The 12,264-nt window shown below is 37.9% G+C and overlaps 1 protein-coding gene across 2 annotated transcripts in view; it reads left to right on the top strand.

Annotated features, from left to right (window-relative positions):
• The window catches only part of sgcd (sarcoglycan, delta (dystrophin-associated glycoprotein)), a 189,209-nt gene extending 186,001 nt beyond the window's left edge, over positions 1–3,208 (top strand). For both annotated transcript variants that reach the window (XM_071205552.1, XM_034098756.2), the window contains exon 8: positions 733–3,208. In XM_071205552.1, coding sequence (XP_071061653.1) covers positions 733–918 — 186 coding nt within the window. In that variant the 3' untranslated portion in view covers positions 919–3,208. The remainder of the gene's footprint in view (positions 1–732) is intronic.
• Positions 3,209–12,264: the final 9,056 nt, after the last annotated feature.

Here is a 12,264-nt window from a genome sequence, read left to right as displayed (position 1 = left end):
GAGTTTAGGATGGCCGAAGACACTACACTACCCATAATCCCCAGCTATCGTTTGGGACTACAGTCCCGTTGACAATCCCCGTGATTAATCTTCAAGCTCTGGGATTGGATGTTGGAGTGGCAGTGCGTCAAGGTTACGCCGAGCGTCAAGCTCTTTGAAATGGAACGAAACCACGGCAGACTATTCTAAACTGGACTCGAACGCCCCCCAGAACTACACATGCTGGCTATTGTGTTTCGCAACATGTTCTCTATAGCACGTCTCTACTGGGAATTGTAGTTTTAAAAGACAGGTGTGTCTACATTGGAATTACATCTTCTTTACTGAAGGAAAAATACTTTACCTAGTGTTTGTTAACTGGGTTTTTGGGTGATGGGAGACACATCTATGGAATCACAATAATATATGCCTAGAAATAGCATAATAGGAGATATTACTGTTGCACGTCGGTCCTGCTCATCAGGTAAGACCGGTTTATATGTGTAGCACCCTAAGGTAAAACAAATCATCAAATCATTATAAATATTGAATTATTTGCAGCCCAGCGCAAAGTTGCATATATTTCCTTCCCACTGGGTCTGAATATGTGTAGCAAAAAAACATGATCTCAAAAACCTTTTCAAACTGGATTTCTACATGTTCAACCTCTTTGACTTCACCTCCCACTTGATATACGCTCATTATGTCTCCTCCCTTCTTCCCATCTCACCGGTTTTCTCTCTCTCTCCTCAGATCTCGCTGGATGCTCGGAGGATTCGCCTGATGCGGTTGCCTGAGGGGAAGGCCTCCACCAGCTCCTCGTCCTCTGGGAACAGGCAGACTGTCTACGAGGTTTGCGTTTGCCCGAACGGGAGGCTTTTCCTGTCCCAGGCGGGCACCGGATCCACCTGCCAGATCAGCAACAATGTCTGCCTCTAGGACTGATATATACATATATAAATAAATACACAGATATCCTGAAAGACAGACGGGCAAAGACGGATAGATGTTCACATATTGCCCGCCTCCAGGACTGATAAACAGCAATCACAGACACACCATACAAAGACTGCCAGAGCTGATGGAAATATAAACAATAACAGATACTGTAACTATACAGACACACTGATGTATACACTTCACAAACAATCGCAAACAATCAGACTGATATTTAGGCTCAACCAATATGTTTCAGCAGGCCAATACCGAAAATCTTGGATTGAAGCTGCGGACAGCTGATCTTTTGTGCCAATATTTCAACACTAAAAGATATTTTCTCCCCTAATTTTATACGTTTCTGAAAGGAAAAGCCTTTTAAATCAGCATTTACAACATCACGGACAATAAAACTCTCCACTGAGTGTCACATACATCTCTCTATGCTCTTTATACATAAAGTACAGCACGAGTTACATGGCTTTTAAACTGAATTACATGAATACATTTAAAAAATGTGTTTTATTGCAGGTTTTAAAAAGGTTTTAACACTGAGATCAGAAAGACATTTCAAACTAGTTGTATAGAAAGGGCACTGACTGGCTGATATTAATATTATTTAACAAAAGGACAGTATTGGTAATATATCGGTCTCAACCTGCTATTTATTTATAGCATACAAACATGAGGATGCACACACTTGCTTACAAACATGCATTCGCACATTATACACATTTAACATGGTGTATGAACACACTCACTCTCTTTGCTCGTAGGAGCCTCCTGGTAGAAACTAAGAGGAGAATCTCCAGAGATTTACTAAAAGAAACACCGATCTGTTCCTTTTCTCTCTCAAGAGAACGAGAATCACTAGGGTGATAACCCATAGCAACAGGCCACTCCCCCTCCCCTCCGTTTTTCTTCTCATTTTTCCTAATTTCTCTTTTTTCTTCTCCGCAGCGAAGATAAGTGAAGGATTAATACTTTTGCTGTTGTTCATAAAGCATTTGTAAAGCCCATAGGCATTCTGGAAGCACTTAATTAAGGTCATTCCTTAAACAAATTGGGTCAGGATATAGGATGGTCTAATGCAGTGGTTCTCAACCCAGGGGGTCCACAAGATTATTTCTGAGGGTTGCCAGATGGTTGTGCAAAGACGGAAAAAAAAAAACATTAATAATAAAATAACCTATTTTAGACGAGGGAAGGTTTTTTACATATCATTGCCTGTAACAGTGTTATCATTTGCCTTAGAAAACGAAAAGTGTATGGTGTGTGTTCGTGAGTGGGGGATTTCTGTGTCGGGGAGAGAAAGTCCGATTTAAAAAAAACAGAGTGCCTAGAGTACATTTAGCGACGCCTAGGTAAATGCTGTTCAAGGTAAACAAACACTAAAGAGATTATTCTGGGGGTGGTCACGACTCAAAAAGGTTGAGAACCACTGGTGTAATTGACAAAAGGACTGCATGGCTTATGAGTTTAATGGATACTTCAGCTCAGCCAGAACACAGACAAATAAGGTTTTCAGTTTACCAACCCGCTTTCACTATGGACTTTGCTTTGGGATGATGTCACTCATGTTAAATATGTGTTTCTGGTTTGGCACATTTGCAGGATGTGAACATGGAAAGAGTTCTGCCTTGAAAAGCTTAACCTATAAACTACTGGTCTGTTGTGTGTGTTTTCTCTATTTTATTTGATGTAGTCATTCTATTTTTAACTGAGTAAAAAGCTGTTTGATTTTCACATAGTGTTTTGCTTTGCTGCGTAAATGATCTGTCTCCTTAACAATGTCACAACCTGTTATAACGCTTTCTTTTCACACAAAACATTTCCAATGTAAGCTGACGGGAGCTCAGCGGCGGTGGTCACCCTACTGGTTTCTTGCACTGGGATATTTTTTAAAAGAACAAAAACAAACTAATGCGAGCCGCTCTGTTGAAAGAGGGGAACTGTGCCTGTGCCTTATGTCAATGCACTTGTGGCAAGAAGAAGCACATCACACAGACTTTCTTTGGCATCAACGAGTAACATAATCTCTGATTTCAGTTCAGCTTCATCCCGATCACAAACCTCTCCCTCTGTGTGAATGCAAAGACCTTATCTGACTGTAGCCCCCCTGCTGTCAGCACCTGACTTTGCAAAAGGATGAGAGGGTTATATTTTCTATTTACCACTAAACCTCCCAAGTTTTGGATATTTTTGCTTTGTTTTTTTGATCAAATATTCAGTGTGAAAACATGTATGTGTTTCTGTTCATGTAAAATGTTATCTTAAAAGTTTCTCAAACAAGGCTATGTGTTCATTTCTTCCCATCTGGTGTCATTTTCATTATTTGACTTATTTGTTTATTTGATTCCACATCACTGTATTACAGCACCCGAGCTCTATTCTAACCCCAATATAATCATAATGAACACTACAACTACATACTTCCCACAAGCAAGTGTTCTAAAAAAGCATCACATTTAAAAACTATGGAAGTAGATGTAAACAAATTGGTTGCGTAGTGATTCTGTTTAGGCAATATAGGTGAATTTGCAACGGCCAATACTTAAATATTTCTAATACAAATATCTTAAAGGTTTTACTATTCATAGTGAAGGCGTAAGAAACAGATGTGTTGCCATAGGTAACAGCCAACGACACAGAAGCATCATCATAAGCAATATAATTCGAAAAAACGTGGCATTAATACATGTTTTACTTTATACGGCACCAGATTTGGACCTTTTCTGACGGAAACACTTGACTACGTGACAAGACGTAACAATCTGGGTTACAACAGAAACTACATCTTGTGAACACTCCTGAACATACCCATAGTAGTCATGACATTTATTTATATCTTATGATGTTTAAAGCTTTACATACTTTTTAAGAGTCAGGTGTACCGACCCTCTCGCTGTCTCAGCTTCTCTGTCGCTATGTATTAAAGGACTCAGAAATATTTCAGATGATACACGCCGACGAAAGAGAAACACTGACCTTTTGCAAAAGGGAAAGCCTTTTTATAATGTACATCAGTATGTGTTTTATACTAAAAGGGCAATTGAGTTAGCATGTACAGCAATGCATACAATGTTTGCCTGTGGAGAACAAGCTGGTTTTCTTTGTATGCCTTCTCCTTCCTGTACTACCTGCTGAGGTCAGATGTTTTACAAAAACCTGCTTTTTTTTTTTTTTTTGTTATTGTTGTGTTGGGTTCGAGGTCTTTGCATTCCCCCAAGTGTGCTGTGTGTGTACATCTGTGCTACTATGAGTGAGCTATTGTTTTGCTTTACTGCTCCACAGAAAGTGATGAATGATTCTCAGAGAAACCAAAAGTAAAGAGAAGCAATGAAGGAAAGACATGAGCTGCAACAATGGGATAAATACAGAAATGGGCAACAAAAATATGATCAATTCATGAATCTTGATGAAACCAATATGTTGAATCGGAGACAAACTATTGAGAAAGCAGAAGTATACTTTAACATTGGATTGCGTAATGCATAAATGTTGTAATTAAAGTAACCTACATTTGATCCAATGATGACACTGATGAGGCATGACCCAGTGGATTATATGGCTGATTAAATAATAATATTGCCCAGATCACTTTCTGTGATGCAGCCCTGTGTGTTGTCGCTGAGTGCTCTGTACTTCCATCCTGAATATTTACATTTTCCTGCATTCTTCAGTCTGAAACTGCCATTCATGGAGTAGTTTTCAAAGATGCCAAAATAAAAGGCATTGTTCAAATTGACTGCGGTAGTCATTGGATCCAAAAAAACAACTAGAAATGTTTACATAGTAAATGCAATCGACGATGATTCTCTTTAGGCCCACAGCGTTTTGCCTGAGTGTAATTTATTGCTTTATTCGCCTATCATCAACATTGATGGGACTTTACCTCAAAAGGTGGTGAATGTCCCTTTGATATTTAATTGAGTTTTCACTAGACTACAGATAATGGCTCACCATTGATATATGTAGTTCTTATAGCTAAGTTGGTTGTATCGAAGCTGTTATAAACAAAAATCGACTTTTAAGTACCACGATGATGCTAAGGCAAACGTTTTAAGCACTTGACTGCTCGTTTTTGTTCAATCTTTGTTAAAATGACACCATGTTTTAAATGTTTCCCTTACCTTTGAATTTTGACAGAAAACATCCAGAAGATGCCTGATATTTTCATAAATGTGAACAAATAGAATGAGCAACATAAGATAGTAGCTAGCTAGGAGGCAATGTGTAGCTTTGGCTTATAAAAGTCAGTGTTATCTCTAAAACCTAAGAGTAGTGATAAGCTGATGTTGCAACAGGCTTATGGTCATATTTATTAAGTTTCCCTTCTTTACTTTCTGTCTTTTCTTTACCTGCTGCTCTGAATAAAGTAAATGTATAGTCAAATGTATCCCACTGTTATACAAATAACATGGAATTCAGCTGTGAAGTCAATAATAAGAAAGTCTAAAGTTTTCAGAGATTCAGAAGCTGGTTTCAGGCATTTGATAAAAATGTGACTTTGATCCGAATGTGATGTGTCTCATCTTTTAAGAAACAGGAAGTTGTCTGTCGCCTGCGGCCGAGCATCTCTGGACCAAGTTCCTTTTCATCTGCAGTGCAAACATTTCTGCAATAACGTACAGGGTGAATACCTGGTGAATGGAGGACTGTAAAGATAGCACAGAATTATGAGGAAAGCCATTTCCAAAATATCTGTATCCAGTTTGTAGTGTTTATTTCAAGCCATAGATTGTACAGATGCCATTAAGGTCATGTCGTCAGTCTTTAATCTTCTTTCTGTAATTTATTTTGTCCTAAGGGGAGAGTTGCAAATGATATATATATTTATGTTTATACATTCAATTACAATTAAAAAAAAAAAAGACATTGGAGAGTAAAATCGGATGTAATCTATCCAAAGAAATTGCTGTTTTATCTCACAATGCTTCTCGATGCATCCAGTTTCCACATTTCCCTGATGTCTTCATCGTCTTCATGGCGCTTCAATGGATCATGATTAATCATATGTGTGAAATTGTTTTCCTGACAGCTTTCATGCCTTTTTCATTGTCTCCGAGCCTTAAAATCATCGAAGGAAATCCGATTTTTTCAGTTTGGAATAAAAAGACTCCCTGGAGCTTTTTCGAACGCGTTAATGAAGCTTTTCATTCAAAAGAAAAAGGACTGTATTTTTTAAGAATGAAAAATGTGAACGGTTATTTAAGTCCAGGCCTTTTTTTTATATACCAAAGTCAGATATTAAATCTCACAAAGCAGACAAATGAGTCTGTTTAAAGCCGCTGTCGGGCATCACTGGCCACATTCGCTCAGAAATAACTTCACTTTCCTTCAGCGTATTTTAATTTGATGGTTTTCAGCCGACCCTAACGCTTAGCTCTGGCAGAGTTCGTTCTAGGTCATGCCTCCTTTCTTGTTTGCAGTTTTATCAGCAGAGTGAACCATTGCTACCCCAGATTAATCCGGGCTCCTCGCTTTCTTCATCTCATGATAGCAAGCCCACTGCAGAGCGACTGTTTGATCAGAGAAGCTGGCTCGGAGAATGGGACTCAGCAGGTTGACTCATTAGCAAATCTTCACTGAGCGACGGCTAACCTAGAGCTACAGATCTTTTGCGAAAAGCATCTGAGCATGGCGTTAGCGTTTTTGTCCATATATTAAAACAACTGACATTGTCTGCATTAGAGTAAAACTGGCAACAAATCACATTTAAATGCCTTTTGTAAGAAACTTTTACATTATATTTCTTTATCATAACTGTCACAGGATAAAAGTTAGAAGGATTGGCGGCTTTCCCATCAATATTCAATATGCCAATTTAATTATGTTAAAAGGGGTTTTGACAATTTTCTTTGAAGCTCTTTCTTTGTCATTTCAACAACACTACTGGCTAAGTAAGGACGTTTCAAAGTCAAGCGTCGTTGTCACAGAAAGGCAAAGATTTCACATGATTGTGTGCCATTTCACAGTGGCTCTTTTAAGAAAAGAGCTTCTTCATACAAAGAGCCACTCTCCTAAAGATGACTTTTCTCTTGGATTATTGGAATAAGAAGCCCACAAAGCTGAGGGGGAGTTATTGACTGGCCTTCTCTTTGTCTCATGATTCAGCTGAAAAGAGAAAGAAAAAGGCTTTCTCTTACCTGAAGGGCTGCATGAAAAGGAATGAAGTCTTTGTAATGCATTATTCCTTGAACTATAGTTTGAAAATGTTTGAATACACATATAAAGGATTATGGCTTGCGGCTGGTTGGATCAGTGACGCTGGTGCTATTTGTCGAGCAAGTTTCCACAGAGAAGTGATTTCACCTGTGATTAAATATTAAAATCACCTTTTGTCTGAGGCTGGTTTGAATATGTAATGCTTGTCTGACACACTTACAAGTCAGCCGTTTAACAGTGTTGGATTGACTCTGCTCAACTGTTGCACGTTTTCTCCTGTATAGTTTTAGTATGGCAGGAAAAGCCACTGCTGTCCCAGGATTTGATTCTACTATAAAAGTCCGTTATGTGTCTCTCAGCTCTTTTATCTGATGGATGAAAATGTTGTCATATAAGTTTTATTCATCACTTATCCGCACTGGCTGCTGAGATTCATCAAAAGTTGTGAAGTGTCATGAATTTGTAACTTTGATTTCTGTTTCATCTGCAGTGCGTGTAAAACCTTAATAATTATGTCTGAGCTTTTTTGTGCCTCGTACGTACTGGATGGTATTTCAAGATACTTCCGAATAAAGTGCCAGGTGCACCAGGTGGTTGAGATTGAAATGCACATGAATTCACATAGCTGTACATTGGAGGTAAAGAAATTGGAGATAAATCATCCTCTATTTCAAAGTGGCTTAAGTTAATGCTAAATAATATACGGTATTTGCTTACTTTGCATTTACTTTGCCCCTTTGTTAAAGCATAAGAGTTCAATCCTGTGATTCTGAGATTTGTGAGATCGATCATTTTATTTGCCATTTTTGTGTCGTTCAGGATTTTATCGTTTTCATTTATTTTGTATTTTTACTGTGATGACAAAGGGAACACATTATATGTCAAACATAGGGTAAAAAGCCATAATCCAATGAATTATATCAGCAAATGCTCTAAAAAGTTGCTTTCTGTATACACAAAAGATTACTTTTAGCTGATACATTGATTTAAATGTCCTTATTTCCCCTGCAAATTCTTCAAACACACACAGAGCAAACTTTTCTGTATCTAGAGAATGTAGTTACAAATGTTCACAGATGACAGCTTGCCAAAACTCTTGGCCATAAAACTAGTGTTTTAGAATTTGGAATTTTGGACCTGTTTCAGTTTTGAAAGTCAAAAAACGTCAAGCAATTACTGAGTGCCTGGCAGTGATCTGATCTCACAGAGCCAGATGTGATTTTGTCATTTAACGGTATAAATAAACACTGTAGACAAGTGTCACATTCTGGTCTCACATTGCATTAAAATCTGCTTCTACAAAGCACAATCCCTAACGTTGTTGTTGCCAATTTGATGCATTTATTAAGAGAGAGATGTGCCCGGATGCAGTCACCACACTTGAGAACTGTCATATATTTGTTTTAATAGTTGTCATTTCCAGAGGTGGGAAGTAGTGGACTACAAATACTTTGTTACTGTACTTAAGTACATTTTTCTTTACTCCACTACTTATTTTTCTGACAACTTTTTACTTTTACTTCTTACATTTTTAACACAAATCCCTGAACTTTCTACTTCTTACATTTTCAAAACAGGGTCGTTACTTTAGTTTTAATCTACGTTTGGTGGCGTGATCATTATTATTTAGAGTCATTGCGTGTCTATTGATTTGAACACGATCCGTGTATCCATCATTTCCTGGTCTTCTCTAAAGAAGAGGGACCAATGAGAACGTTGTAATTTTGCCGTTGTTCAGCATCGAAACATTCATTGGCTAGCAATGACATTATTGTTCTATTAATATAAAGGGAGGTCAGGTACTCTTTAAAACAGATGGTAGTTATGGGTACTTTTTACTTAAGTACATTTCGAAGCCCATACTTCTTTACTTTTACTTGAGTAAAGAAGTTTAGTCCATACTTCTACTTTTACCAGAGTATTTTTAAACAAGAGTATCTGTACTTCTACTTGAGTAAAGGATGTGTTTACTTTTGCCATCTCTGGTCATTTCCGGCAATTTTTCGTGCCATTATCATGTCAACATAACTCATGAACCACCCTCTTATGATGGCAAGTGTTTGGTTATTCAAACTCACTGCAATCTGTCAAGTAGTCAACATTAATTGACTCCTGACTTGTTGGGAATCAGGTGGATTATTAAGGCAAATGGCTTTATCTGTGAGGTGGGAGTGGCAATGGGTTTCTCTCTCTTCTACTGGCAGCTTCCGACTATTTATTGCAGGGTTCAAATGTCTTTAAGATTGGGAAAAGTGCTGTTTTTCTTTTTAGCTCTGAGTTTTTTCACTGCTCAACAAGAAAACATTTTTATAATGGTATATCGATGTGGACGGCACATGAGCTAAAAGCTCTGCACACCAATGTTAACCCCACCAGGTGATTTCACTTGTTCCTTCACAAGGTTTGCTGCTTTCTTTGTATTGCTACCCTGATGGTACTGTCACATCTGATTTTACCAAGTAAAATGTACTCTCTTCTCTCTTCTACTGCTTTTATTATTTCACATCGCAGCTTCATAACCAGGGATATAAATGTGAGCCAAATTAGCAACAAAAAAACTGCATATCTCATACTCTTTCCGGGCTGAACCTGGCAGCAGGTATTACAGAATAGTCCAGACAATCTACTCCCCTTTTTCATCTTTTTTTTTGTGGTCCATTGTGGTCAGTGGTTTGTGCTGACTGAGCTTTGTGTAATGTCAGTATTTTCTCGCTCTGCGGGTGTTGAGGTGCCAACATTTTCTTTCTTCTGCGTTAGGCAGTGCACTCGCTGGTTCGGATCTTAATCTGTACAATTTTTCCTCAGCCCACATACACTGGGAGGAATCACATGAATGATCAACAGTGGTTACACAGTGGCTGCACTCTCACCAGGGAACAATAGTCACATTCATGCATCACTAAATAACAACCAAGCGATGTGAAGAGGGCGAACGTCGATTAAAAGGGCATTGTTGCAGCTAATGTTTAGTTTGCAGAAACTTTACGAACTGTGAAAGGCGTCTTTGTCCACAATCTCTGAGAATTCCTGATCATTACACTCGCATGCATACATTTTTTCAGAAAGTTCAAATTCTACCGACCGTAGAGCAGTTACTTTGAGGATACTTTATTGTCGTTGGATACTGAGACTCTCACATTTTAGCCTCCGGATTCAGAGAGCATCATAGAAACAGCACTGGTGACAGTTACAAATGACCTTCTAACTGCATCAGACAAAGGACTTGCCTTGTTGGATCTAAGGGCTGCAATCGAGACCATTGACCATCACATTCTATTAAAGAGACTGGAACATCTAATTTGCATTAAAGGACCAGCACTACACTGGTTTAAACTGATACAAAGACCCAAGTTGTGGTCTTTGTATCAGTTTGAACATGTTAACGATGAATTATCCATACTTTCCAAAGTCAGTCCTGTACTTGGTGCAATTCTATTCATCACCTTATATTGCTTCCGATATAGGAAAACAATGCATTAATGTTCATTGTTATGCAAATTATACATAATGTCAATCAAGGCAGGTTGAAACTATTAAGTTATAAGAAATAAAAGAATAACCCTAAGGACATACTGTAAAACATGGATGACTTGCTGCTGTTATCTTTAAATATTTGTATTTGACTTGATGCTTTTACCTTTTGAATTTGAAATATCCCATTCTATCACCTGTATCAAATCAAACTGATTTGTGTCACTATTGCACCTTAACTTGGAGGCATTGCCTGATCACATTAATGTCCTGACTCTCTATAAACTTTGTTTGTTGACATGATGAAGAGCCTTTAATGAAAAGAGGCTGGAAACAGCAGGAGTTGAGAAGGACTTGTGCAGTGCAAGCTGGGAACTAATTAGCTGTTCAGTGATTGAAGGCTGGCGTACACGAGCGAACATTCGTGTTCGGCTGCAGTTTTGGAATACCACTGCGGTTCTTTGGCACTAAACAGTGGATCAGGATGAACACGCTGTTAAAAACTATTTTAATGATCATTTTATACCCTTTACACGGACAGACATGTGGTATTTTGGGAGAAAGGATCAATAGAACTGTGTAGGACTAATTAGTGATGTTTGGCTGAATAATCTTAATGAATCCCGTGGTTAACGTGGGATTTAAAAGATAATAACAGAAATGTGTTGGTGGATACCTTTTTCTTCTTTATCATCTTATGCAACATTTGGTACTGTAGTGAGTATTTCTAGCATCAGGACTCGTATAAAGACAAAATAAACTAAATTGTGTGTTTGTTCATGAAGGTCACCCAGCACACCCAGTTGCTTGTTGATGTGTGAAATAGTCTTTTGAAAAAAGCATTGAGCGCTATGGCACAAAGTATAAATCAGCTTGATACACACACATACATTGATGTTTTGGTATTTACTGATACAGTATGTTGAAGAAGAGAAGAATAACGCCACCTTATCCGTTGATATTCCTCAATTTTAAATAATTTTCACTGAATTTAAACTAAAACACATTATTTTGTGTTTCTCAGACCCTCGCATTTTTCATTGTTTCATACCTAACCAAATTGACAGCTGAATGTGAAAAGTTTAACTAAAATGATCTAGTATTATCTAATTCACTCAGTGTTTTTCTTTCCCTAAATTCACGGCAACCTGTCTGCGTTGTCTTCCCTTTAAACTATACATTACAATGATATAAAAAAAATTCTCTGTCATCATAAAAGTAACCTTTTGAAATGTTACATGACCATTATTCGGAGTAAAGAAACCAGACTGAAAAACTTTTTTAATTATTGGCTGGTATTCAGGAAGCTTTGCTGCTCTGCTGGGCTGTAAAGAGAAACAAAATATATAAAGGGAGAGAAAAGAGTGGGTGAGAGTATGAGGGTGATAATGTGAGACCGTCGGGAGCCATAAGACTGATGATATCCTCTGAGGCTTCCTGCCTTGTTGGGATGTAAACAGAGAGAGACAAAAGAGCCTTTTAATATCAACCGAGATAAACATGCTGCTCATATCAACATGTTGTACCAATATGATTTAGAAGGCATACAGTTATATCCAGCATTAAAATATGTGTCTAGGAAACATAATGAAATCAGATTTCTCGCTCGCTCGTAATACATATATGTTTGCATCATAAAAGATGTATCTTCTGTAAGAACACATAACAATTCATCGTGTGTTCTTGCGGGTTAAATCAAAACCTTTATTT

This window comes from Pseudochaenichthys georgianus, chromosome 14 (genome assembly GCF_902827115.2).
Source record: "Pseudochaenichthys georgianus chromosome 14, fPseGeo1.2, whole genome shotgun sequence".
Taxonomy (NCBI): Eukaryota; Metazoa; Chordata; class Actinopteri; order Perciformes; family Channichthyidae; genus Pseudochaenichthys; species Pseudochaenichthys georgianus.
Note: the sequence above shows the minus strand (reverse complement) of the source record. Positions and strands in the feature narration are given on the sequence as shown.